Source organism: Daldinia childiae (assembly GCF_008694065.1).
Source record: "Daldinia childiae strain JS-1345 chromosome Unknown Scaffold2, whole genome shotgun sequence".
In the NCBI taxonomy this organism is placed as follows: domain Eukaryota; kingdom Fungi; phylum Ascomycota; class Sordariomycetes; order Xylariales; family Hypoxylaceae; genus Daldinia; species Daldinia childiae.
In genome coordinates, this window is record NW_022984643.1 from 3,431,827 (window position 1) to 3,454,041 (window position 22,215).

A 22,215-nucleotide genomic window follows, 5' to 3' on the forward strand; every position below is an offset into this window, starting at 1 on the left:
ACAAGAATGTCATCGCTTTTTATGACTTGAATTGACATCAAACATAAAAAAAAAGAACACCATTCATAATCTAATAAATATCAACCCTTGCGATTTTCCGCAACTCGCGACCCGCGACCGCTACTCCTCTTCTTGACTTACTAACAAAACTCTCTGGCATTGAACTCTGTTACATTCCAACTGTACATACATTATTAGCAACAACCACCTTTACCTAACAACCTTCTTTGTCCCCGGATTCTTTGTCTCTGGATCATGGTAAAGCAGCATGCTGCATGAATCTATCGTAATCGCCATAGCATCCTCAGATATTTTTGATACGTGATATATAGCCTGGACATAGTTGAAGGGCTCGGGTCCGGCGTCTTAGCAAGATGGAATCTCAGGTAGATGATCTTTCATATCCGTATCCATATCCGTACCCGTACCCATCGTCGTCGTCGCCGTCGCAGAGCTTAGTTTCATCGACTGACCTGACTTTCTATATCATATAGATCGAGAATGCCATTGAGATCGCATGGAATCCTAACTCCGACCAAGCCCTAAAAACACAAGCTTTCGATTATCTACATCAACTACGTGCCGATCCTCATGCATGGCAAGTCTGTATCGGTCTGTTTGCTAGAACCCCGAGGTCCTCCGATGTCGTCCGACTCGTCAGCCTCGAGATAGTTAATAATGCTATACACGTACAATCCCTCGACACCCAGGCCTTGCTCAGCCTTAGAGATGCTCTCCTGGCCTACGTACAATCTACCTACGGCACCAACCAATCCCAGATAGATTCTCCTACCTTACAGAACAAACTCACTCAAACACTCACCTTACTTTTCGTCTCATTATACAAGCAAGGTTGGGAAAGCTTCCTAGAAGATGTACTAGCTCTCACGACCCTACCTGGAAGCAACCAACGTGACAATGTCCCGGGTGTCATACTCTATCTACGCATTCTCAGCTCCATCCACGATGAGATTGCCGACGTCTTGCTTGTGCGTCAGGACGTCCAAGCTCGTAGCCATACCGAGCTCAAGGATCTAATGCGGGCACGCGATGTTGGAAAGGTGGCCCAGTCGTGGCAGGACCTTCTTGCTCTATATGGAAACCAGGATGATGCTATCATCGAGATGACTCTTAAAGTTATCGGCAAATGGGCTAGTTGGATTGACATATCTCTTATCATCAACGACGGTATGCTGAGCTTGATCCTTCCGTTAGTCGGTCGCTCCAACAACTCTGGTAGCGAGGACAAGGTCAGGGATGCTGCAGTCGAGGCATTCACTGAGATTGTAGGCAAGAAAATGCGTCCAGCTGACAAGGCCGAAATGATATCATTCCTCAACCTACGAGATATCATATCCCAGATCATAGCCAGCCCTCCGCTAAACGAATTTAAAGGCACTCCCAGATATGATACTGACCTGGGCGAAGCCGTCGCCAAATTAGTTAACGTCATCGTAGCCGACATCGTTAGAGTCCTAGAAGACCGATCTACTGATGATTCTACTAGAGCTAAATCGAACCAGCTCCTTCACGAATTCATCCCCTTCTTACTACGATTCTTTTCGGACGAATACGACGAGGTATGCTCTACCGTTATACCCTCGCTCACGGATGTCCTAGCTTATTTCCGTAAACTCTCTGAACTACCCCCTTCCTTCTCTGAAACGCTGCCTCCGATCTTAAACGCCATCATCATGAAGATGCGGTACGATGAGACGTCGTCTTGGGGAAACGAAGATGAGCAAACAGACGAAGCAGAGTTCCTAGAGCTACGGAAGAGACTTCAAGTACTACAGAAAACAGTAGCAGCTGTTGACCAAAACCTTTATGTCGAGGTTCTATCTAATCTAGTCGCGAATACCTTCCAGACCCTAGATGAGCGAGGGTCACAAATGGACTGGAGAGATGTCGACTTGGCCCTTCACGAGATGTCTCTATTCGGCGAGCTTGCGATGCCCAATCAAGGACTAGGCCCCAAGAGTCAGCCCTCTCCAGTTGCATCAGAACGACTTATGGCAATGATGACCAAAATGGTACAATCTGGTATGTAAAATTCGGGATCTGGGCTGGTGGACATGCTAACCGTTATCCAACCAGGAATCGCAAATTTTCCGCACCCAGCAATTCTTTTGAATTACATGGAAATCTGTGTCCGCTACTGTGCATTTTTTGAAACTCAACCCGCATTGATCGGTCAAGTTCTCGAAAGTTTCGTCCGCCTTGTGCATCAGGATCATGTTAGGATTCGTACACGCTCGTGGTACCTCTTCCATCGTTTCGTGAAGCACCTGAGAGCCCAAGTAGGGAATGTGGCCGAGACAGTCATCCAGTCTATCAGCGATCTTCTCCCTATTCAGGCGGAAGTACCAGGAGAGGATGCCGACGATGATATGTCCTCCGACCAAACTGATAACTCTGCAAGTGCCGTCTTTAATAGCCAGCTCTACTTGTTCGAGGCTATTGGGTGTATTTCGTCTACCAATGCGACCCCAGTAGAAAAACAAGCGCTTTACGCTCGCTCAGTCATGGACCCCTTATTTGCCGATATGGAGCAGCACCTCCCTAGAGCTAGGAATAGTGATGCTCAAGCCATACTTCAGATACACCACATCATCCTAGCTCTAGGTACACTGGCGCATGGGTTTTCGGACTGGACACCCGGGGCGAATTCTTCGAATCAACGGCCACCTCCGGCAAAAGCCCTATCCGACGAGTTCGCACGCGCTGCCGAGGGTATACTAATCGCGCTCAGCGAACTGAACACTTCTTCCGAAATCCGCACCGCTTGTAGGTCGGCATTTTCGCGCCTACTTGGCGTGCTGGGGTCCGCTGTGCTTCCACAGCTTCCTCAGTGGATCGACGGCCTCTTGTCTAGAAGCTCGTCGAAGGACGAGATGGCTATGTTCCTCCGTCTCTTGGACCAAGTCGTCTATGGTTTCAAGTCGGAAATCTACGAGGTACTCAACCAATTACTAACACCCTTGCTACAAAGAGTCTTCGGCGGTTTATCAGAGCCAATTAACGGTACTGACGATGAGATCCAACTCGCCGAGCTCCGTCGCGAGTACCTAACGTTTATTGGAGTCATCTTAAACAACGACCTCGCCGGGGTACTCGTGTCGGAGGCAAACCAAGGCTTTTTCGAATCACTAATCACCTCCATCCTTACCTTAGCTCGAGATATCGGCCCAGGCTCGGGAAGCCTCCCGGCGAGTCGATTATCCCTCGGGTTACTCGCGAAGATGGCGGGTGCCTGGGGCGGACCGGATATAGCAAACATCTCGGCAAATCCATCAGCACCTACTGGATCTCCATCACCTGCAATCCCCGGCTTCGATCAATTCCTCATTGATAGGTTTCATTCCGTATGTTGGGAAGTTCTGCGTGATCCACAGTTTAACCCGGCCGGGGACGCTCAGGCTAAGCTAGTCCTTCACGAGATCGCCGGGCTAGAGCAGGCCGTATACCTCAAGACGGGAGGAACATTTTTGGAACACCTGCAATCAACCCTTTTCCCCGGCCTCGGTATCGATGGGAATGATTTCCTGCGAGCCATGACTACGTCGACAGATAAGAAGGCCTTTTCAAAGTACCTACAGGGTCTAATGAAAGAGTCGAGGTGATCTAAGGGATGGAAGACTATGGCTGGGAACAGATGATATGGACAGAAATGATGTCCAATTGCATAAACAGGAGTTTGGCTCACTATACCAACCGCAATTTCGTTGACTATAGATGAATGTCGGAATTGAAGCTAGTTAGCAATGGCAAGATGCCGTTAGCAAGTAAATGAACAGAGAAATAAAATCACAATATCACTCTCCAAGTGGCTTAAAATAACTTTCATTGAAGTAGAAAAACCCTGTTTTTGAGTAACTATACAAAATGACCCCTTAATGTAGCCCCTATTCTGGCATGATGGGTACAACGGTCATTGTGATGACTATGCTCCCTACCTACTACTAGACGAGGCTAGCTACATAGGTAGGTAGCCAGCAGCCATGGTCTCGCCAAAAAAAACCCCCCGGTACTATTATCCTTTGATAATAAGTAGTAGAGTTCTGTCAAAAAAAAAAAAACCTTAGGGTAGGTAGTTTAGGGATCAGTTCACCTCGGGGCGAAACCAGCTAGGTAGGCCAAGCAAGTTTTGCCTTTCACCACGAGCGATGTGGTAAGAAAAGGGAAATAAACTTTCCTAAATTATCGACGTATAACCAGTATTAGATACTGGATAATTTCGGATGAGCCATAGGATAGATTCGTCTAAAGTCGATGGTGAAAAAAGATGAGAAGAGATGATGTCGTATGAGTTAGGACCGTATGGTTGAACCATCTAAGGCTGAATTCGTTTAGGTTCATCCCGATGCCATATAGTCCAGTGTTCTAGGTCTGTCATCCATCCATTGAGGTTTTCAGAACCCTAGATCTCCAACCTCCTCCCTCTCCTTTTTTCTTAAGTACTTGTTCTCCCTCTCCCCTTTCTAGCTTCCTTCCTCCTATCCTACCTCAACACCCCCAAAAGTCCAAACGGGAAAGTAAAGCAAACGAGCAATCCCGAAGTAATCTTAAAGCAAGAAAGCATCAATACCTCAAACCCCCAAAATAAAAAATAAAAACAGACTCCTCATCTCCATCTCCGTCTCGCACTCATTGCCAAGCAGCACCACGGTGCGGACAAGATCCCCAACGCCAGCCTAGTACGCTGGTCTTCCATCTCCTATAGCCCCGAACGCGCCCGCATTAGCCGCTGCCTGGTTCGCCGTAGACTCGTACTCAGGCGTACTATCAACATACAAGTCTATGATTCTATTCAAAGTCGACGTCAAATGGCGCGAATCCCGGTACCGGATTCCGCCATGATGCACGTCGCGCGTACTCAGACCGGCCAGGACCTCGAGGTCGTCGCGCGTTTGCGCGCGGACCAGTAGGCAAAAATGGAAGCCGCAGATGAAGGCCGCGGCGTTCAGGTTATCCTCCTTCATGCACATGGCGCATCCGGCGTAGGTGTGCTCGGCTGGTGGATACTGGGGGAGTGGGATGCGGACCGGCATGGGGCGGCGGGTGATGATCCAGTAGGCGTCCAATCTGGTAAGACCTATGGACTCGAGGATTGAGCGGGGAACGTAGTAAGGACTGGAAGGGCTTATTGGCCGGCCGCAAAGGATAGCAGTGTCGTTAGGGAGGATCCGTGACGGCACTGAGTAAAAAGCCGCACGTACAAGTACATTGGAGATAGGTAAGTTATGGGGCATATGTACCCATGGAAAAGTGGTAGCGCCCTGGTTGGCTTCGGTCGTGTCGTTATGCTGGGAATCCATCGTTACTGTTGGTTATGTCGACGGTGATCCTCTCTCTCTCTCTCTCTCTCTCTCTCTCTCTCTCTCTCTCTCTCTCTCTCTCTCTCTCTCTCTATGTCGATTTGCTATCTGGCAGAAAACCTGTCGGTACTTGACCCTATGGGTAGACTGCTATCCTCAAGCTAGTCGACAGGGCTACTAGCACCAGGAGACTTATCGGCAGCGATGTTTAGCTAGAGCTGCATCTCTTTGGTATGCGTTAGAAGCGTCGAGATAGGGGCGACGAGGTTGAGAATAGGAAAGGGACCGATGCTTACTTAATATTAATGTATGATTTTTTGTATCCGGGATCAGATTTGAATTATTGATAAATATTTTCAAATAAAGATATATGCTGATTCCTGTTGTATATATATTGTGTGTCGACGTGCACAAGCCCTTAGTTGTCTCTCGTTTGGGGATGACCCGAGTGAATATAGGGGGGACGGGGGTTGAGTGACTGACGTCAAACGAGAGCCGACGAGCAGGTGAGCAAATGTCAAAATTGAAAGCAATTATTATTGAATTATATTAGCAAACGCACATAATCGTATCAATTCACACTTGTATTTTGGAGTGATGGGTAGAAGATGGCGAGGATGACAGCGTCGAAGACGATGAATAGTTGATGGAAAATGACCGAAGCCAGGTAGAATTACTTTATGGAGAGAAGGGTGGGAGAGCGGAAGAATATATATATTCTATTCGAAATAGCTTGTGGAAAGCGGTAAGACTCGACTCGGCGCTCTTATGTTTCTATAAGGGGGTGATTAAGGTCGTGGCGTTTAGCTACTGTATATTCACTTTCTCTCACTATAAAGAGGTGAGTCTAGGCCGCCTACTCTGCTATTACCTCTCTAGAGGTGGTAATTAAAGGCTTCTATAATGGTGGACTCTCGGTTATATAGCGTATACCTGTAGTGTATATTTCAATCTAATTACCCAACACACGTCCCTCACGGTCTCTGATGTGGCACTAGTGTGTTTTATAGTTGACTGGAAAGTTCACTTTCAGAATCGAGAGCATGTTATATGGTTGCCATTGTTCGTGCCCAAATAGTTCTAAATATTGCTTTTGTAGAAGTATAGACTCCATGACTATGCCCATTCCTTATCACAATCCTATGAGGTACGTCGACCTAATCAATAAATATTTTAGCCTCGAGGTCCGAGTAATGTGACAGATACCCATCAAATAACTTGATGGCATGCTCAACATCATAGGTTCCTCCAGTCTCCCGGATGCTATGCATGCTTAACTGGGGATTACCCAAGTCCAAAGTGCGAACACCAAGTTTAGCAGATAGCATAGGTCCGATAGTGCTGCCGCAAGACGAGTCATTCCTAACAACGAATAGCTGTAAGGGCACGCCCGCATACTTGGCTGCTTCCTGCAATAAAACAATACCAGGAGAGTTCGTGGCGTAGCGTTGGTTTGCATTGATCTTGATTACAACACCTTGAAGATTTAAAGTTAGGGCTAACATTTAGTTTTCTAAAGATTTAGGATCATACCTTTGTTTATTTCTGGCTGATGGTTTGACTCGTATTTACCAACATAGTTAGGATGAACCGAGTGAGCCATATCGGCCGAGACCAGGAACGATGCCGCCATTGTCTGCTCAAAGGCAGTTGACAGGTCTATTTCAGGATCAGAGCTAATGTGCTCCCAAGATTTGTCGGATGCTGAATCCCCGTGCCCCTTACCAGCAAGAATGGACAGTCGGCGGACAACAGCGGGTAGTAAATCTGAATTTGCGCCCTGGGCCGATGTCGAGCCAATTTCTTCGTGGTCAAAGCAAGTGATCAAGCGAATACTAGTCTCATCATCCAGGGTTCGGGACGAGACCGAGTTTATCAATCCCATTACGCTGCAGTAGGTCATGTTTAGGTTATCTAGCCTGGCTGAATATATGAATTCCTCGTTCAACCCGCCAAGGCATGATTTTTGGACGTCGTAGAGGACCATTTCAAAATCGACTACATCAGTCACCTGCACTCCGGCGTGTTCAGCAATCAGTTCGATAATGTACGGGTGGTGGCGGTCAGTTATCTCCTTCAGTGGCTGGAATGTCTCTTCGGAATCCTGCTTCGAACCTGTCGGCTTAGGAGCTTCACTTTGGCCGGTCCTGTTCAGCTCGGCAGCCACCATGCCGGCAATTGGAAATAGTTCAGTCTCCTTGTTAGGATTGAACTCAGATGACCGATCGAGGTGAATAGCGAGAGTAGGAATACGAATGATGGGGCGGTCAACCTTGACGAGCTTCTGAACAAAGTTCCCCTTTCCATCCTTGACCAGGGCACGACCGGCAATGGACAGGTCTCTATCGAACCAACTATGCCAGATGCCACCGCCGTAAGTCTCAACGCCAACCTGTAGAAATCCAACGCTGCTCTTCTTACTGACGGGCTTTATACGCAGGCATGGAGAATCCGTGTGGGCACCTAGCATGGCAATTGGGTTTCCAGGCTTCCACTTGGCGCCTATAGCAAATGCTACGATAGTCGAGCCATTCCGGGTCATATAGTACTTTCCACCGGGTCGGAGAGTAGAAGACCAGTTATCACGTTCCCTTACAGGAGCGAAACCAGCCTTTGCTAGCCGTTCAATGGAGTTGTGAACGGCATGATATGCTATAGAGGGGGGATTGTTAGCGGTGAGGGAGAGGTGGGAATTATGAGAGTCATACGTGTTGGAGAGGCGTTGACAAAGTCTAGAAAGTCCAAAGCTGATCTAGGCGGCGCCATTCTGTAAGCCATGAAATTTATGTATCAGGTAAGTGTATATGTATTGTGGCAGTACTAATAATAAAATATAAGAGTTGATGTAGCTGCCTCACTTTAACCTTACTGACCTTAGGTAGGTACCTAATGTATGTGGTGGTTAGGTAGAGGTATGTACTATGTATACCCGATAATCAATGAAGGATAAAGATAAAGATAGGTGACTAATCATTACGCTAGTCTAAGTTTGGTGCTAATACTACTAGGTACCTATGTACATAGATATGCGATCGACCGGGGGGTTCTCTCTCTCTCCACAGCCCACCTACCGGTTTTAGCTTCCTGTTATCCGTCTGCCGTCGTGTTACCGGTGAATTCGATCAAGTCGGGTCGATCTTGAAAATCCCCTTGTAAAAGTTTAAACTTGTCGATTATTCAATGATCTTATTTCTTATTTGATCCAAGGTTTAATTCAATACTGTTACCTAACCTAGGTAATATGTTATGTATTAACTAGTTATCCTATAACTATACTATGCTTAACTCCTACCATACATTCTATACTTAACGATAATAGCAGATACATAGGTATAATTGAGATCATCTAACCCCCCATCAACCAGACTTATATCATTTACGTCTATGCGCTCCTTTTGCTATCCCGGTGTCTGGCACTCAGTCTCGCGAGTAAGTGGTTGCTCATGTAGTAACACTAATCGCTTGCATGTTTTATGTGTTGTGCCGCATACATTAGAGAAAGTGGCTTCTGGTGATTCTAGAAGGGGGAGACCGAGGGTAGTAAAATCGAAGCCACTCTTTTCTTTCCTTTCTCGGACGCCATGACCTTTTTTCTGATGCGTTTTGTGCGACACACAAGCAAATAAGATGGCCAACTTGGCCCGGCAAACAGAACTGGACAGATGCAAACCGACACATTTGGAACATCAGGCGCTCGCCACGCCCACCGCCCGCATTCTGCGCATATTCTGCTACACATTCTGCAGAATGAAGTGGCGCTTGGGCGCTTGGATTGGATTGTTATTAAACATATCTGTCATTCTATATTCTCTCTGTATTTCTTTCTCTCCCTCTCTCTCTCGTATACATAATATTTGGAGAGTGAAGAGTGAAGCGAAGGGAGAGAGAGAGAGAAAATATAGAAGAAAATCCAACAAATTTACCAAGATACTTTTGCGCAACCCACAACGATGCCAGGCACCGGATGAGCCAGACAACCATAACAACTGGACAAGGCCAAGCAGACAGGGCTCTTGGTTGTTGGCAACATTTCCATTGGACCCGGTAAGCGAACGTACCCTGTGGAGTAAGAATTCTAAAGACTAAAATAAGATGATCCGCTGTCAGGGCAAGGGATTCCCAGCTTCTACCACACTTAAACCTAGCTCTCATTTATTAAAGATGGAAGATCTCGAGGGCCCCAAAACTTCTGTCCGCGTCTTCGGGAATCTCGAGAGTCATCTAGTCTACCCGGCCGGATCCTCTCTTTTCTTTTTCTTTTTCTTCTTCTCGCATAGGTACCGTAAATTCACCGCCTTATTTTTCTTTGAAGTTTTCCGGCGGAGAGCCGGGTACATTGATGCCATCCAGGTGTAGATGTGTAGATACATACATATCTGTCACACGTATTGAGTGAGCCCTGTTGGTCGCGGGGTTGTCGTCCGACCCCTTCTTTACGGCGGGATCCGGAAGATGTCTTCCCAGTTTTTGGTTCCTTTTCTGAGTTTTGACCAGGCGTCGATGCATCTTACTACTATGTACTATACTACTATGTACTATACTGTTATGTATGTACTATGTTATGAGGTACTCCGCCCACCCTTTTGAGATGCACGCATAGTAGGCTAGTAGTCGTGGTACAATTGCCGACTAATGTATGCTCATATTGCAAACACTCCCTTCCTTTTATTAGTGAGATGTATATATGGGTATATGGGGTATAATACAAATTGCCATGATGCTTCATATTAGGTTCTCTTTGGAAATATTTTTTTTTGGTTTTGTATAAGATACGTATGCTCTGGGATAGACGTGGTCTTGATTCGTACGTAGGGTAGGCTTTGTTAGGTAAAGACGCATACAGTATGAATTATCACCAAAATTTCAGTCATGTATCGTATGCAGTTTGGTACTTCATATGGAATTTCGGTACTTGTCGATATGCCCATTCGATTCTTCCGAAAGGCAGCCAATCAAAGTATCTAACCAGACTATCAAGCCCACTCTAGAAAATCAGGGGTCTCTTTGAGGCAAGGGGGTTGATTAGAGCAATCGCCTTGCCCAGTTGTCATGATGGCTGAAAAGGAACCTTATAGTTACAAGGAATAATACGGGAGGTTTGTACATATCACGAGGGCGTATGTAGGGCATACTCCAATGGCTACTCCTTACCTACCTACATACCTACCTTTACATAGGTAGCCATCTACGTAGTTGGTATAAACTATCTCATAATGAGGCCTCATCAAACTCTAAAAATGCATCAATTGCTCTTCTCCCATCTGGGATAAGATTATGTACATTGGCTTAAGCAAGATTTGACCTTCTTACGCGTTTAAATCCTAGACGGACTCTTCAACTTACAAACATGATGGTGGGCAGGTGGCGCGAATCCTAATTGGTTCTGCCGCGCTATGATGATTAGCTCGCTATCGGCCAGATTCATAGCGTACGATACCTTCGCAAGTCTACATGTCGATGGCGTTTTGTTGATAGAATAGCCATCCAGCCCGTGGGGGAGGCCGTCCATCACACAAAACGCCCCGTCGTCCGAGAAACAATCCGCCTCAAGCATTGACTGGCGCTCGAACTTATATACTCGTTTATAGATTCATCTGCTTCTTAGATTCATGCCGATATAGATGAACTGTTAATTTGTGTATGCTAGCTTATCTATAAGAAACTAGACTAAAATGCCATATAATAACTAGTGAGGATATCTGCATACACATAGCTCCCGTTGATCTACTACATGCATGTACATCGTGTGCCTCGTTGACACGAACATTGCGGGTCCTCCGGTTTGTACCATAATAAGTACCCCCCAACATTTCTAGCGAGGGAATCAAGAAGAACTAGGTACTTAGGTAGTACTTGGTTCGTTTGGATCCAGATACCCACACACATCCTATCAACATCGTAGGGCAGTATCGCGAAAGAGCTAAGGATCCTTTGAACAGTCATTGGTATCTCGAGGAAATAGGGTGGGTATAGGATTCAAGTTGGTTTAGGCAACGTAATCATCTTGAGTTACCCTATAGATCACTTATACTTCGATAGAGAAGCGAATTTCTATTTACCTTGTATCAAGTAATAAGTCTTAGCTTGGAATTGAGAGGTAATGAACAGGCCTAGTAACAGTCATACCTTGTAGTCTACGTGTTGCACGCATATAAGTGCCTATCATAGGGCATATTTGACTCCTCCGAGGATAGTTGTAAGCCAACAGATACAAGTGGCGGGGTTTAATAGGAGCGACCGTCACATTGCCGCCAATCGAATCTTATTAAGTTGGAAATAAAATGTCATTCGTTCATCTAACGACGACGACGAATTATCTATTCATTTCATTAGGTCTCAAGTTTTCAAAACGTATGTTTTTATTATTATTCCGAGCAGTTGAATAACGCCAGAGATTTATTCGTACGCACATCGTAGACCTAATAAGGGCGGACTCTAGTATTAGAATTGGAAATACTAGCACGGATGTGGATATGTGTTGGATGTTATAGGTTCTCGGCACTTCGTAGATAGTAGAAACCACTACGAACCCTTGAGATGTGGCTCATTTTGATCTGATTCAGGTTTGGTGAAGGAGGGCAATCTGACACTGGCTGAAACAAACAGGGACGCCAAGCTAGCTGAGCTGAGTCTATTTTCAACTCAAGTGCCTCACGAACCCGGAGGGTTGGCAATATATTTCAACCTGAAATAGAAATTGTTCCTGGGGGAAGGGGAATTGAGAAGATGGCTATGGTAGTTAGGCTGTCTTTTCTTCTTTAGTTTTCCTACGGTTAACTATCTTTACCTTATACGATTCTACCTTTATGTAGGTAGGTAGGTAGGTAGGTAGGTAGTTAATCAGAACATGATGCAGTATATCAGGCAATTGTCCCGCTCAACAGGTAATAACGGTATGAACTATTCCTTCCCGGTACCGAAGGCTGGGGACGCGTGGTATGTACATACTGAGCGTGGTACCTTATCGCATGTGGAAGTATACTTTATACTTAACTGCATGGGGATGCTTCCTCTTGTAGTAATCGTGGAGGGGAAGACGAAGTCCAAATACGCTCGAATAAGCCGGTTTGTCGATAGATGATGTATGATTTCTTCATCCGATATGTGGGTATACCTAACTAGCTGTTCCCGTCTGTCTTAATTTGTAGATTTAGTTTATAGATTGTAAATCTTGTCGATCATCTCGCCTGCTTCTATGGACTAAAGCTAACGGTGGTCAATCTTCAGCGTTGGAGGGGCGTCGAGTAAGATCGCCCGAGCGGGGAAAGGTACCTAGGTTAGCCAGCCTTATGAGATAGATGTTGGTAATGAACTACGAGTAGAGGGAAATGTGAGGCTGACTCGATTTATTACGTATGTGTCTACTATAGTTACGCCGTGCTTATGATGCAGAACTTGTGAGAGTCCAGGTATACATATGTCATAAGGTGCCTCGCACTACATTACTCACATTACTCGTGTCATATGTCTACCTACTCACCGATGCGCTGTGGTATTCAGACTTCCTGTAACTTGAGTATAGAAGTCCTCACCGTAAAGTGACTCGGTCATCTCCTAGAAATATCTGGATAGGCTACCGAATGATTACTTGCCCATATTCTGATTGATCAACAGAATCTAGTGTGGGGGTTTACCGACATGTACATGAGCTGAGTCGGCGTAAGAAGCACGTCTTGTCTGGCATAAGCACGTATCGTGCCTTCGCGGGGCTGCCTCAATGTTTAGATTAGATATAAGCCCCGACTATTCAGGTCCTATTTATGCTGGCGTCGGTATTCGTGCTGGGTGATCATGTACATAGTAGATCTGGAAGATAAAATATAACCTAAAGAGCGCCGCGTTTTATTACAAGTTCGTTTTATGACATTGGCCGAGATGTTGGCGTGTCACAATACGGGGTCATGCTACCGCTAAATAATTTCATTATCACGAGGTTTACATGTATTCGTCATACCCACCTTCGTATGGCTAATAGCTTAGTAGAGCCGCCGACTGTTTGCTATGCTAGACGTTGCCAGATAGTTAGCAATCTCTAAACGTCTGAGCCAAAATATTGAGGGAAAATTCGTTCCGTTTCGACTGACAGCAAGGGCATTGCCAACTTATGACATACTGTCCATTTCTTGGGGGCGTTTTCTCGAGGCGTATAGACTGGGATATATCAATGGTCAGGCAGGACGAACGATCCCCGATTGAGACTTGGAGGATGCGGAAAGCAATTAAAGAGTCATCCGGCTACACTTACAGTTCTTGGAATTATTCGAATAGGTAGAGATAAGAGTGTTTCGAGGGGCTGTGGTAGTCCCCTTCATAAAATATATCAATGGGAGTATGACAAAGTAAGCAATACAGATCAAGAATTTGTATACCTACCTCATAGCATTGCGCTAAGATATCCTGGTATTGGGGGGCGATATTGAACTCGAGATCCCTGGTCGAGATGAATCTCACCTAGGTTAGTGGATTCTGAGGATCCTTGAAGTGCTATCGCTTGCAGAATCAGCAGCCATATTATATTTCTTTAACATTCAGATGAGTTATCTCGCGCTGTAGATTATGTACTTACCTAAGGTACTTATGTTGCATACCGACCACTGTGTGCATTGCGCATACGCCCTCATGCTAGCTGACGTGTGGCTTTACCTACCTATGTAATGTTGGTAAGATAAGACGGTCTACGCAGAGCGGGCGAGAGGAAACGAGAGCTATCTGAGTAAATTTATAACTAGGTAGACAGGTAGAGAAAAGAAAACTAGAATTGTTAGCCGACCTTAACTCACGAGGGTCCCATCTTAACCTGAGAAACCTTCACTGAGAAATTGAGAGGGAAAATAAGTCCAGTGCGATTATATTTACAAGGTATTATACTGGTATACGATTTGTATGCTATGACTGAAAAGGTTAAAGGACATAGGAAAACGGTTTAGATCAAGGCGGCTATCCCAGCTGCCCAGTATAAGTGGCCCAATATTCCAGTCGATTTTAATGACAGCTAAAACAGCCCCAACCCAGCAAAGATGCCCAAGTTTTTATTTTTTATTTTTTTTCTTGTTCAACGTGAAGAGCTCCGTCTTATGTACGTAGGTAGAGTTACCTATGCCTTACACCCCTGCTAAAAAAAAGCCCGCCCAATTTCGTCAGATTGATGAAGGGTATACTTAAGCTCCCTCGACTGCGATCAACTCATATATCCATACATAATATGTAATATGTGTTAGCGATCGCGATGATAAGCATTCAAATTCTTACATGTATGTAAAAGTAAATAGGTGCCTACTCGGTTCTTGGTTCATGAGGAAGTTTGCAACATCGCACTAGGTATCAGTTAGTTTGAGATGTCTACCTCTCACATACAGACACACACATATGGCCATATAATATAGGTACATAAATATAAGTACATGTAGCTTTCTTGTCAATTTACATGTAGACAGGGCCCTTGACTCTTCGTGCATCCGTGTACCCGTACTAGTTTAACCTTACGTGTACGCATACATAATGCAGTACCCGGGTACATATGAGAGCTACTGTACCTAGAGCTACCGTACCTATAGATAATGTACTCAGGTACATACCTGGGCTATAAAACGTTTTTTTAATGATACATGTACCTACTTTAATGTAGGTACGTGCGCGACTTGCAGATATTTGGACCCAATTGAACGACTTTCGAGAGCAACCAGAAGCGAAACACAGCCAACCCCAAATAAGTATTCTTCTTCCTCTTTTTCTATTTCGGTGACCGCCTCACTACAATAACTTTACATACCTACCTCTGAGTAATAAGTGGCATTATTCAAGCCAGCTCAGCAAGACCCGAGGCTTAATCCTTTTTTCCCTTTGGGTCTGTTTAGATTCAACTATTTCGACTGCCAAGTTTTTTTTTTCGCGACGTTGCGAATCGACTTGCAATCGCCGTTCCGAAGGCTTGGCCCCCGTTAGAAACCTCCCGCTCACTTTCAACTCCCGTAGATCCCGTCGTCTTTGCCCGTTAAAGAATTCTACGCGAGACAGGCAATAATCCTATTTGGTAAGTCCATCTTCTTTTTCATCTACCTATTAAACCTGCCAACCTATATGGCCCTACATGGCACTTTCTCGGTAGTTGGCCTATTAGGACATACCGGCAATATCTTTCCAACTCCCGTTTCCCATATTGCCTTACATGTATGAGTCGACTACTAGTGTAGTATACACATAGGTATATACCTATACACACATACACATATATATACACCTTACATACATACGCAACGATAACAAGAAGAAGTTTTATGCCTATCTACATATCTACATCATCGTACCTAACCTAAGCTTGGGCGAGGGCGAGGAAAGAAGAAAAAAGCCTGGTTAGGCCCCTTGGTACCTTACTTTCAATATCAGTACCAATGTCGCAGTGCGATGAGTGTCATGTACAAAGTGTACAATGCAAGTATCCCTCAGGATGGATGAGCTTGCTGTCGCTATCATCAGGAACTCAGAAGGTACATCCATGTCCTGCAGGTTTAAAGTATATGTACCGATGAATACGCTGCTGAAGGAGGGCTGGGGCGTCCACCGCCCAGCAGCAACTATCCAATCATATCTTGTTTTATGGCACCGTACCCCACAGTACGGTTCAAGTACCTGCAAGTGTACTGTACTTGAATGCATCTCAGTCGCAGTTAGTCAGTAAGAGATCCCCAAGCACCCCACTTTTACCAATATTTGAATTCACACTATTGGTGATCGATCATTCACCACTCGCACGCGGCAACCTTGGCCTGGATGAAGTGCCCCCAGCACCTACTGCCTACTACTATTCTGCTTGTACTCTAACAACGTTCCTATTCCCTCCCACTGCCGCCTTTCTTCTTTCCTACTACTATCACCACATCCATAACCTCATTCCGACCCTCTTATTACTTCTCAACCGTTTCCCTACTCTTCGGACAGATACACCTTTGGTATTTCCTTCCCATTTCCTGCTATCTTTGTCTTCTGATCCGCTCACTGATTCCGAAAAGCCATATTTGGTCCTGTATCTGCGCTATTGGCATCGGCATCGACTTTGATACCTGGTTTATTCATACTAACATTCCTCCTCGAAGTCGTCTCCCATACTTCGTTTCGGTCTACGTCCCCGATCTATCGCCGCTCGGATAGTCTACCTATGTTTGACCATCCAACTCTATTTAGTACTAAAATCATCTTCAATTACTCTCGTCTTATACCTTCGCAGGCGCGAAAATACTTAGTTACTGCGCACCCTCTTCGCAAGGACAATCACGAAACTCTACTCGATTTAGTATCGACGCTATACCGTTAATGTTCGCTCAACAGACCGTGTTTGCGTCCAAGGGTTTCTGAGTCACAGTATCAGAATTCTCTTAAAAGGGAGCCTTGAACCCGATCGACCGACACGGCCACGAACGTGTAGACTCGCTTCGATACCAGGATTATTGTAAGGAAATGAGGTGCTTGTAACCGGGAACCCTGGTCTCAACAAAAAATACGCCTTGACTCTGAGATTGGCGAGTGTGTCTGGTTTTCGTGATATGAGAACCTGTCTCATACTACCTTCTTTTCAGATATCCTGACGAGTCTGGTCGCCCAGTTTAACCGCCAACAACTGTGCCAACGTGTACTGGGTAGGACCTAGGAAGGTGTTTTTGCAAGCAAAGTTCTTGCTAGATATCTTGTCTAGGTTAACTTTAACTTTCTGAGACGAATCTATCGTGACCCTAACGGCCGTGTACGACTTTGACCGAGCCCTTACTATATCCCGCGGCCATGGCCGCCAATATGCCACAAATGGGTGGCGGCGGTGTACGGCAGCGACCGCCCCACCCGCAGTTGTCGCATCTCGTTTATACACAGATTATGGGACAAGGCATTCAGACGGGTGGCTGGCAAGATCAAGTACAGGTCAACCTACGGGTTAGTAACGCGATGAATTTGTAAGTATTGCTACTACCAACTGGAATTCCTATTCATTTATCATTATAATTATAGAAATATTGGTCTGTCGATATGCTAATTCGTATATAATTTAGGATCTCTAACTCGTTTCTTGCTATGCCTGCCCTTGATTCGCAGCAACTCGTAAGCCATGGCTTGACCTTTGAACGAGATGCCTTTCTAAATTCGCCAGACAAGGTGGGTTTCTTTGCGCCCCAGTCTCGTTGTGAAGTGAAACTAATTTTTTGTCCAGGGCACTTACGATCAGAGGATTGGTGGTCGTGTTCAGGAGCTCTTCAAACGACGGCAAGCACATGAGCAGAGTCTCCAGAGTAGCCTCAATGCCCAGGCCGCTGCTCAAGCCCATGCCCAGACGCAGCAGATGCTAATGAACCAGAATATGATGCCCAGGGGTATGGGACAACCACCACAGCAGGGCTTTCAGCATCTTCAGCAACAGATGCAACCATCACCGATTCCCCAGCAGCCTCATCAGCCGGGAATGGGTATGGGGGGCCAGGGTGGCCTCCCCACGAACCCAAATCAGCAGCAAATGCAGATGGGTGTAGCACAGATGCGCCCTCAGCTACCGATGAATGCCACTTTGGCAAGTCTACCGCCTCAAGATAGGACGAAAATTATGCAATTAGCTCTTGCGAAATTGAACCAAACTTCGGAACAACAGCGGAATGCGCTGCGTAATATAGTACAACAAAGATTCACCCCCCAGCAGATGGCGCAGTTGCAGGCAGAGAACCAGGATCCACTTCTATTCTATTTACAGGTCCAGATGTTACAGGCGTTTAAGGGACAGGGAGGTGGTAATGGCGGTAATCAAGCCGCATTGCAGATGCAGGCCCAGCAGCGACAGATGAACCAGTCTGGGCAACAGTTAGTCGGGGTTCCCAATAGCGAATTTGGTCCATTTTCGAACGTTGAGAGCATCATGAACCAGCAGAAGGCAGGACTACTCGCCCAGGAAGCAGGGCAGATGGTGGTGCCAGCGAGTAATGGACCTGGGCGAAATGCCACACCTCAACCTATGGGCGGAATGCAAGGCCCTAATCCTGGTAACCATCCTGGACCTAACCAGTCCGGTATCCCTAATCAAATGCCACAACAGTTCAACCTGCCACAAGCCCAACAGTTAAAGATGGACCAAAGGGCAGCCCAGTCGCAGGCACAGATTAGAGCGCAGGCCCAGGCTAAACAAATGCAGGGCCAGCCTGGTGGATTAAACGGCGGTGCCATCTCTCAGAGTCCTGGCATGAACACTCTGAACACACCAGTTCGCCGGACTCCAGTCATGGGCCAACCGGAAGGGCAGCAGCAGATGGTTCAACCCAACGGGCCTTTCGGACAAGCGCTAGACCCGCGTTTCAACCAGGGCAATCAGCGGCCGCAGATGGGTGGAAACCCAATGAATAATCAACATATTCTCAACAGCGTCCTTGCCCAGATGGCACCCGACCAGCGCAATACGTTTATGAGTCTGCCACCGGAGAAGAGGAATGAGATGTTGATGAAATGGTCTGCTAATTCGGCTGCGAGGGCGGGGATGGGTCAGGCACCTGGACGCAGTCAACCTCAGCCAGGCCAGTTCGGACAGGGTAATCCTATGGCTCAATTTGGCCCAGGAAATAATATGGGCCAAACACCCAATCCTGGCATGCAGGTGAATGCTCAGAACCAAATGATGCTTCAGCAGCAGATGAACAGGATGAGAAGCATGCAGCCCCAAAGTCGGCCTCAAATGCCGCAGGACGTTAATAATTATATGGATGGCATGGATGTACCAGGAAGAATATTGGACCAGCTGAGAACAAGCCACCCGGTGCCACAAGAGATCAAGAAATGGACTCACCTCAAACAGTGGCTCGCCCAGAAAAATGCCAGTCCTCATGTCATGCAACAGCTACTGGGTCTTCAGACTGCACAGTTCCAAAGCATGATGAAGCAAAGGGCGGCGAATACCCAGATGGCCCAGCCTAATATGCCGCAGCAGGGACCGCAAATCCCAAATGCGCAAATGCCTATGCAACCAGGTGCTAACATGGGTCCCTTTGCGGGTATTACCATCAGTCCCGCCGAATTGCAACAGGCTAAAAATCATGAGAGGTTCAAGGGTTGGCCAGATGAGAAGATCAGGGCGGCTCTCATGCAAATGAAGCTTACTCAAATAAGAGCTAAAGCAAATGGGCAGGCACCCAATGCCCAAATGCAGACACCGCAGACCTCTCAACCAGCCAACAACAACCTTGCCATATCAGCCCCGCCGCCGAATCCTGCAAACACCCTCCAGCAAAGACCGCAAAATATGGGACCTGATTCTAATGCTGTAGGCCCTGCGGCGCCCGCAAGGAATAGGCAACTTCAAAACAATCGTCCGCCGCCTTCGACCTCGACCGCCCCTCAGAAGAATAGTCTGAAGCGTGCGAGTACGGATGATGTAGTCGAAGTGCCGAACCCGTCGGGCACTCCAGTCCAGCGTCCAGCGTCCCAACAGGCTCAGGCCACCGGGCCTTTACCACAATTCCATCTTCCACCAGCTCAGCTTGCTGCTCTTCCGCCTGAGCAAAGGAACAAGTACGAGGCTATGATGAAGTCCCGACAGGCAGCGGCTGGAGGTGTTGGTGCACAGCAGCCGCAGCAGCCGCAAATGTCTGAGGCAATGCAGCATCTAAAATCTATTGGCCAAGAGGAGCACATAAATGCGGCCAGAGAGCCGTACCAGGAAATCCCGATGAACCCAGAACAATATCAAGACATGGCTCAAAAGATCCAGTCTATGGTCAGCGAAATGGGCAAGGTCAGCAAAATATTAGGACGGTGGTACACTCTAACACGAGATGATAGCCGCGCTAGAATGTTCTTTAAAATGGTGAGTTTGAGCAATGAAACGTTTCATAAAGTTCGATAACTAATATTATTTTAGCGACTCCGCCTGGGTAAACAATTCGCAGATGGCGAGAAGATGACAACTCTCAAGAAAGCATTTTCCCTGAAACCGAATGAGCTAGATAGTGTAAGAGCGATGCTGGAGGGCATGGCTAGGGACGTGGCCACCCAGTATCCGCAAGTTATGAAGAGAAATGCTACCCAACAGCAACATGTCTCAGAATCAGGACCTCAGCAGGGGGGTAGCGAAAACACCGCGACACCACCGATGGGAGCGCCGACGCCACTAAACGCTGCCAACCTCGAGAAGCAAAATGCGTTGAACAAAATACACCAAAGAACCGCTAGCAAGAGTGGGCAACCACCGGCTGCGCCAACTACCTCCCAACCCCCCTTCCCCTTTGGCGCCCAGTCACCCAACGGTCAGCCTACATATATTGGGAAACCTGCTGTTACCCAAGCTGACCTCCAACTACCTGCTCGCAAAAGACCCAAACCCAATGGACAGCCAGGTCTTGGTTCGGGCGGCGTGAGCGCGAGTTCATCTCCCCAAGTTCAAAAGGCATCGTCCCCAGAGTTAGTCAAGCGACAGACGCCGGCAGAACACACAACACCTAAATTGGCATACCAGTGTCCCGAGCCAAGCTGTGAGGCACACAGTACCGGTTTTGCTACTGAAGAGGCGCGACGAAGCCATATCGAGGAGGAGCACGTGAAGCCCTCGCAGAACCCGTTCAAGTTCGTGACGGAGAGCCTTGCTACTAGGCTCGGATTAGATCCGGATGGCCACCCGAAGGCGCCACCGAACGCCTCGACAACGGCCCCTCCGATGACACTCGATCCCTCTAAGCAGGGTCAAACACCGGCGAGCCGAGCCGATGCGACGCCGATGTCCCGCGAACCCTCGATGAAGAGGCAAGGTAGCGCGGCGGGCACCAAGCCTACAGATCTAGTTAAGACGATGGCTGGAAAGACTAGCACACCGAAGCCCGATGTCGGAACTCAGAGTGGAGATGGTACTATAGCGCCTACAAAGACATCTAGCGTAGATAGAGGCTGGCAGATGACAACTATAGACCCACAAGATCTACTCCAGAACCTAGGGGGTATCGAAAGTGGCGGCGGAGGTGCTATTTTCGACATGAACGTGTACCGGGCAATAACGCCAAACGACACACCAGAGTCAAGCAAGGATAGCGCAGGTTCGGAACCTAATAGCGACGTTTCAGAAGGCGTGTCCCTTAATCTGCAGCTGAACATGGGACCCGACCCAAACATGGGGTTCGACAAGTGGCAGCCATTCGGACTCGGGCATAATGACTTGGACTCTGCCGACATGAACATGAATGGGATGGACCTGGGTATTACGGATGAAAATACGATGCCTCTGTTCTCGTGGGATGACGTGAACCCCGAATTTACGAAGGAGTTCACATTAGATACGAGTTTCTACTCTCTTGAGACGACGTGAAGGAGTAGTGGACTAGAGTTCCTTAATATTTCTCGACTTTTTTAACCCTCACAATGAATAATGAGGCATTGGCAAGGACAGGCAAGTCTATACGAGTTCGGCCAGGTAAGGAAGGGCTTGGCCGGGGCGTTCGGGGGTTTTTATTGTATGTTCCCGGTTTATTTCTGGTATATCTGCGGAGTCGGGGTCCAAGGAGGCCCAACGGGATATGACAGGGGAAAAGTCTCTTTGACAGGTTGGCGAGTGGAATTAGTTCGAGCACTTGATTGTTCTTAAGAATAGCGGCTACTATATAGAGCTGGACAGCGTCACGATACCCAAATGAAAAGACCGGTGAACAATTGTAATGTTATTATTTTGAAGTAGTTTGAAGTAGATTCAAAAGCGTATTTGCTAGTATGAAAGGGGGGGGTTTTTTTCTCACACGGTGATATGATGTAGCATCACTTTAGTATGCGGTTAAAGTATTTAGGGGATGTGCGGGATGTTGTAGGAATGGTGGGGTAAATGTACCTAGAGAGATGCAGATATGGTACCTGATAGGTATCAATGATGGTACCTGACGGGTAGCAAGGATCCCCTGATGGC

The 22,215-nt window shown here is 46.9% G+C and overlaps 4 protein-coding genes across 4 annotated transcripts; 2 read left to right on the forward strand and 2 right to left on the reverse strand.

Annotated features, from left to right (window-relative positions):
* Positions 1 to 374: 374 nt before the first annotated feature.
* Positions 375 to 3,623, forward strand: GL218_01857 (Exportin-T; the record flags this gene model as incomplete). Its single annotated transcript, XM_033578341.1, has 3 exons — positions 375 to 386; positions 495 to 2,043; positions 2,098 to 3,623. 3 exons carry the CDS (start codon positions 375 to 377, stop codon positions 3,621 to 3,623), a joined length of 3,087 nt encoding a protein of 1,028 aa, XP_033438641.1.
* A 1,071-nt stretch (positions 3,624 to 4,694) lies between these two features.
* On the reverse strand, positions 4,695 to 5,318 carry GL218_01858 (uncharacterized protein; the record flags this gene model as incomplete). The annotated part of the gene is made up of 1 exon (XM_033578342.1): positions 4,695 to 5,318. The coding sequence occupies one exon, from the start codon at positions 5,316 to 5,318 to the stop codon at positions 4,695 to 4,697; it is 624 nt and encodes a 207-aa protein (XP_033438632.1).
* A 1,157-nt stretch (positions 5,319 to 6,475) lies between these two features.
* Positions 6,476 to 8,096, reverse strand: GL218_01859 (Aspartyl aminopeptidase; the record flags this gene model as incomplete). Its single annotated transcript, XM_033578343.1, has 3 exons — positions 6,476 to 6,795; positions 6,852 to 7,970; positions 8,027 to 8,096. The coding sequence occupies 3 exons, from the start codon at positions 8,094 to 8,096 to the stop codon at positions 6,476 to 6,478; spliced, it is 1,509 nt and encodes a 502-aa protein (XP_033438633.1).
* An 8,994-nt stretch (positions 8,097 to 17,090) lies between these two features.
* On the forward strand, positions 17,091 to 21,627 carry GL218_01860 (C2H2 type zinc finger domain protein; the record flags this gene model as incomplete). The annotated part of the gene is made up of 4 exons (XM_033578344.1): positions 17,091 to 17,257; positions 17,354 to 17,456; positions 17,512 to 20,139; positions 20,194 to 21,627. 4 exons carry the CDS (start codon positions 17,091 to 17,093, stop codon positions 21,625 to 21,627), a joined length of 4,332 nt encoding a protein of 1,443 aa, XP_033439516.1.
* Positions 21,628 to 22,215: the final 588 nt, after the last annotated feature.